General features: G+C 33.5%; 1 protein-coding gene across 1 annotated transcript; it reads right to left on the reverse strand.

Moving 5' to 3' along the window:
- Window positions 1–655: 655 nt before the first annotated feature.
- On the reverse strand, window positions 656–1,637 carry LOC125209651. Its single transcript, XM_048109238.1, has 2 exons — window positions 819–1,637; window positions 656–736 (listed from the first exon to the last, which is right to left on the reverse strand). Exons 1-2 carry the CDS (start codon window positions 1,635–1,637, stop codon window positions 656–658), a joined length of 900 nt encoding a protein of 299 aa, XP_047965195.1.
- Between the last annotated feature and the right edge of the window lie 4,845 nt (window positions 1,638–6,482).

Raw genomic sequence — 6,482 nt, forward strand, 5'->3', positions numbered from 1 at the left:
TTGGGAGAGCATATTCAACTCCCACGGTTTCGTCGTCCGTCTCCGACGCCGGAGGCGTGTGATACGATGTCCACCGTGGTTCCTGAAACTCCGATGGTCGAAGACTCTTCGTGGACTGAATCCCAGCCGTCTATGCTCCTTGAAACCACAGATCTGGAAGATCCATTGTCGATGGTGACTGATTCTGAGCTGCTCATCGTTCCTGTTTTGCCGGATTTGGAGCTTGATTTTGAGCTCATTGTTCCTGTTTTGCCGGATTCCCAGCTTGATTCTGAGCTCAGTTTCCCCGACACGTCGGATTCCCAGATTGATCCCGATCTCTATGTCCCTGATACGCCGGGTTATGAAAGCCCTCCGGCTACTGTTGTCCCTGAAACTCCGAGGGTCAAACGTCGGAGGTGTCCGGTCGAGGAGATGGAGTGGTTCAAGGAGTTCCTCATTATCCTCTTGCCCGGCATGGCAGATCTGATCTGAGAACCACCCTCTATCTAGGGTTCGGAGGTTCTTGGTTTTTGGGTATTTAGGGTTTGAAATTTAATGTGATTAAGCCACCCCCAATTTGGGTTAGGAGGTTTAAGGGTTTGAAATTGGTGTTCTTGATCAGATTTTATTTATGGAATGTTTTGCTGGTTGGCTTATTTGTGTTGTTGGCTGCCTAAATTTGTGTAATTGGCTGCCGAATGTAAATCTCTTTATTTGCCCAAACAGGCCACTTGGCCTTAATTGCAGGTATAATCTGGCATCAATCAAAAACACATAGCTAAATGATGATCTAGATTAAGTTTTTAAGATCTGATAGCATGGAAAAAGTTGCATACCTTGTGGAGAAGGCAGTCCCTCATAACTGGCTTTGTGACTGAATGGATTGCCTTGGTTTCCATGGTTCCTCTTGGCCTGTTCTTTGACTTTCTTTGTGCTGGCACAAGTTCAGTGAAGGGAAATATTCCCACCTTACCATCATAAAGGGCCTGCCCCTCACTTCCAAAAAGTGGCCTACTGACAGCACACATAAACATCACTTTGGTGATGAATCTTTTGGATTTGCATGACCTATATGGCTCCTCCTCACCTGGCAAGAGGTAGTATCTGTCTGATGACTTGGTCATATAGAACCACTTCTCATCTATGTGCACTATATTCTGCATGCTTTGATATGGAACTTTACCATCAGCTATTCGTGGCTGGAGTTGACTAAGACTCCATCTCACTCTTGCTAGCTTATTCATATCAGTGAGGGCAGGTTTAATTGCATTTGTATGTGGCCTTAGTTTACCTTGCTTCACCCATGAACCTACTGTGCTCTTGCTAACATTCAACTTGACAGCCATTTTTCTAAGGGAAGATCTTTCAAGAATGGATAAGTATCTAACCTTTTCTTCATCAAGGTCTAATCTATCAACATGTTGGTATCCTCTAATCTTTCCTTCCATGATTGCAGGTTCTCCCCTTTGCATATGCTCCTTGGCTGACTTCCAGAGTCTGTACACAGTCTTCCTACTGATGCTAAAAGTCTCTGCTGCCTCCATTACAGCCCCTCTTGCAAGCACTCCATCCTGGCTGTGCTTGAGTAGAAACTGCACCACATTGTTCTTGATGTTGCTGTTGATGTGTAGGGTATGCCTTTGCCCATTTTCCATCCCTGTGATGAATTTTTTCTGAGGGATTTAAATTTACATAAGTGTTCTTGAGTTTTTTTTGGAAGATTTTCAGATTTGGAGTTGGTAGGAGGTGTATTAAATGAAAGTTGGTGGTGTATTTATAGCAGCTTAGTAGTTGTACTTTTTTGAGTTCAAATTTCCCTCAAATTCTTTGTAGAGGGAAATTTGAAAATTTCAATTCCCCCTTTGTATTTTGAGCTAATTCAAACTCATTTCCATCATGATGAAATTGAATGCAGTTGGCTTGTGTTGAATTTTCATTTTTTATTCAGTTTATATTTTAAATCCATGAATATTGAAAACAGGAAATGAAAAGAGTCATTGTATTTTTGGTTGTTGATACGATATGAGCTGACAATATTCTGGAAAAAATAAGTTATGGAAACAACTTCTATTCCATGCTAAGATGAAAAGGAAAAATTTTACACAATTAAGGTGGGTCCCAAATTCCACTATCACACACCATTTATTACACACTCCAAAAGTTTCTTAAAACCCGTGCCCTTTAGAAATGAGACTGCTATTGTTGGACGGAGGGAGTAATTATTTAACCATAATAAAATTTTCAAATATTCCTAGCACAAGTAAAGTGCCCGGCTTATTCCTAGCACAAGTGATGTACTCGGGATATTGCAAGCACATATAACGTGCTCGGTAATCTATAAAAATAAAACAAACACGTCCGCACACTATATTGCATATGAATTTTATGGTGGACACTTTTTAGAATGCCTAGCACAGGTCGGGTGGTCGGGATAATCCAAGCACATATAAAGTGCTCGTTACAATCAATAAAAATAAAATGAATATCTTGCCGAGCACATATTTGGTGGTCGGGATTTCCAAGAACTTTATATGTGCTCGCTATGTTTGAAAAATATATATCAAACCGCAATATTCTGAACATAAGTGTTGTGTATTTGTTTTTTAAAACTATACGCATTATAACATTTAATATTTTTTGGAATGGCGAGCGTCAAGTGGTCGGAATATTCCAAGCATAAGTTTGGTGCTCGCTATATTTATAAAAATACACCTACGTATATTATTGCTGGAATGTTGCATGAATGTATTTTATTTATGGAATGTTGCATGAATGTATTTTATTTTAGAATGCCGAGCACATTAAGCGTGGTCGGAATTACCGAGCACGTATTAAGCACTCGCTAATACATTTATTATGCGAGCATATTTCGGGTGGTCGGCAATATTCGAGCACAACGCTTCCTTGACTTAAATTGCTAAACCGAGCACGTTGACCGCGCTCGGTATTGCTCGCAAGTTAACTCCCCCGTTCATGATATTGCCAAGCACCTTCAATTGTGCTTGGAATGTTGCCGAGCACAGTTTAATGTGCTCGCCATTTTCCGAGCACAGTTTGAAGTGCTCGCTAGTGGTGCTCGGTAAACAGTCTTTTTTTTTTTGTGGTGCAAGATCCTGCATTCTAAGTAGTATCTTTATGTAACATTAACTAATGTATCTTTATGCAATGATCAAATTTAGCCAAGATTAAAAACTCTTTTTTCTTTGATATCTTTGAAGAGACGCACGAGTCTAAACATTATAATGTTTTAAATCACATGAAAGCTAAAATACAAGCATAAGTCCCACCTTCTAGGCTTAGGCGAATGCCAATACCAAATTAAACCTCTTTCCAATTGTTTCCAAGCTTTATCATAGTTCTTTTCCCTGCCAAATATATGTGTACACAGTAATTCAAAAAGTAAAGATATAACTAGATTTTCAGTATGCACATAATGACATAAAACACTCTTGGCTGTAAAACTGCACAAAAAACCTATAGATGAGAATGTGTCTAGCCAATGCAATCACAAGTGACATAATTTTATGTTTTTTATTTGAAATAGAGAGGTAAAGATACAGTTAATTTCAGACCAAATATAATAGTAGGGGCTTTAAGAAGTAAGAAGTAATATAATTCCTAACTTCAACATTTATATATGCAACAATACGTATTAGTATCATCTATAATTATGATATTTGGCGGGCTAATAGACCCGTGTCCAGTGAATACTTGGGTTAATAGACCCATTAACAAGGAGTAACAAGCAAACTAACCAGTAACAAATCTATGAAACAAATTTAGTGGAGTTGGATACAATGAAAAAATAACAGCAAATATAATATTTTAATATTAAAAAGTACATTATAATTTTTAAAATGTTAAAAAAAATCAGAAATTATGTTTGGGATCGATAACATTTTGGGAATAGTCTTAGAATTTTTTTAAAAAAATGGTTCAACCAGCCGGTGGTTTCCGGTCTGACTGGCCAATTTCTCCCGCCTAAAACGGTTCAACTGGGTAATGGTTAAAGATGGATAATCTACTAGCTAGTTTATTTGCGGCCAAACTTATCGAACCGGTCTAGTTTTTATAACATTGATATCAATCATACTTACATTTCAAATCTTATTTATATATGTAAAAGTATTATTTGATGATGTAATTTTTTAATGTTATATAAAGGGGTGCGTTAAAATGCTAGTACTAATTTTTCTTAAATTGTTAACTCATCAACATAGTGTATTAAAAATGTCCACACGATCACATTAAAATGTCAACACAAATATGTGTTGACATTTAAATATCAATGTCAATATAATGTATTAAAATATCAACTTAAGTTTATGTTGACATTTCAGTATCATCATGTTGACATTTTTAATACATTGCATTGATGAGTTAGCAAGTTAGCAACTTAAGAAAAGTTAGCAACGGATCACACCCCGTCAGATATAAAAACCACGAAAGAGTGCAAGTCACTAGTAAGTTATCAATTTCTTTACAAAAAAAAATAAATAAATTACATAATTTCAAGATAAAAAGATGATTACTTATGCGGGTGAAAATATAAATTATGGAGTAATGCTATATGTTAAAATATCAAATTCGTTATAAAATAAAAATACAATCAAAATTATACTCTTATAAATTAAAGATAATGAGATAATTACTGATACGGATAAAAATGTGGAGTCCTATAATATACGTTCCCAACTCCCAAGCGTCTTCTAATAAAGAAAAAAGACCCGACAGGTATGAACTTTCTAATTTTGAAAATTCTTTTATTTGTAATGAGGTGTGATCTATTATTCGCTAATAATATTTTCATTACTATTTATTTCTATCCCTATCTTACTTTACTAACTATACATTAAAACCTATGTCGAACCAAATGTTCATATTTTTTAGGGATGGAGGGAATATAAAAATGAGTCTTACATTTCACTATCTTTTTTCCATCCACTTAATTTTATATTTCTTAAAATTCTTACCAAACTAAAAAATGAGACTCCTAATGACGGATGAAAGGAGTACCATTTAGTGACGGGGAGAGTAATATTTAAAAGAGTGAACTACATACCGATCTTTCACTTTCGCTCATAAATGGTACCTGATCTTTATTTTATATCATTTTTGGTACCCCATGACAAAAATAACTCTAGGTCCCAAATATGTGATTTTTTTGTTACGAAGGATATTTTTGGAAATTTCAATTAAATAGAACTAAATACTATGTGATTTTTTTCTTTCTTATTTCTTTTTTTCTTCTTTAGTTTATTCTTCTTTTTTTTTTTTTAATTTTCTTCTTTCTTTTTTAGAATTTTATCTTCCTTTCTTCTTTCGTTTTTCTCCTTAGTTTATGTTTCCTCTTTTTTCTTTTCTCGTCTTTTTCTTCTTTCTTTTTAGTGTTTTATTCATACATCTAGTTGCATTCATAATATAAATTAATAACAAAACATCTAATTAAATTAATTATTTAAACTAATTAAATCAATTTAATATTTTTAATTAAATTATTAATACTTATTTTAGGGTTGAACACCTGACTAAAAATATTCAACTCTTTATCATTATGAAATACAATTCACAATTTTAAATTTTGATTAAGACTATATTGATTAGTAGTTATTAATTTAATATAAAATAATTATTACTATTATTTATTAATTACTACTAGTTTTTACTATTATAACAATAATATTATAATAATAATTAACTATAATTATAACTATAATTATGATTAAATATATTTAAATGATATTAAAAAATAAATCAATTATTAATTTATAATAACAAAATAATATTAATATTGATTAATAATAATAGTATAAAGAGTGAGGAGAATGAGAGAAGGTATTATAATATCACTTTTGATACTAGTTTTGTCAATGCCCAAAATACCCTTTGTGACACAAATGGAAAAATAAATTTGTTTAGAGGGTATTTTAGGATGAAAATTGCACCAGTTACCAAAAATATAATTTATAATTACCAAAAACGACATAAAATAAATATCAGATAACATTTATGTGCGAAAGTAAAAGATCAGGTACCATTCATGTTTAAAAAATATACCCGCTTTAACTTTTCAGTTTACACTTTAGCGATAGTAGTGCACTAGACTAATTTTGGGGATTAATTAGACTTTTAAACCCATTAATTTGAAATGTTGGGAATTGTTCGAATAACTTCGGTAGGGCTCTCACGTGAGCATCAAACTTAAGTCTTTAAAATAAACAAATGTTGGAACCGGTTTAATTGATTTCCGATTTTACCAGTCCAAGATGGTTTAATGCACGAGCGATTCGATTCGGTCCGATTTTAAAACATTGCTTCCTATCTTAATATTTCAAACCCCCTTCAATAAAATTATGGCATACATATATTGAAAGAACTTCAAAAATCCATTAACCGTTTTCTCTACAAAAAAGTCATTGATGAAATAGGTTTAATTCAGCAGTATAGAGCGAACAGATTCTCGGATTGCTTCACTTCCAACAGCAAAAATTTGGTTTAGG

This window comes from Salvia hispanica, chromosome 3, assembly GCF_023119035.1.
Source record: "Salvia hispanica cultivar TCC Black 2014 chromosome 3, UniMelb_Shisp_WGS_1.0, whole genome shotgun sequence".
Lineage (NCBI taxonomy): Eukaryota > Viridiplantae > Streptophyta > Magnoliopsida > Lamiales > Lamiaceae > Salvia > Salvia hispanica.

What these genes read in the sequence shown, in the direction of transcription:
- LOC125209651 (XM_048109238.1), bottom strand. Translation starts at nt 1,637, where the DNA reads ATGGAAAATGGGCAAAGGCATACCCTACACATCAACAGCAACATCAAG. An exon ending in GGGACTGCCTTCTCCACAAG is followed by an intron (nt 737 to 818) that starts GTATGCAACTTT and finishes GATTGATGCCAG; the next exon opens with ATTATACCTGCAATTAAGGC.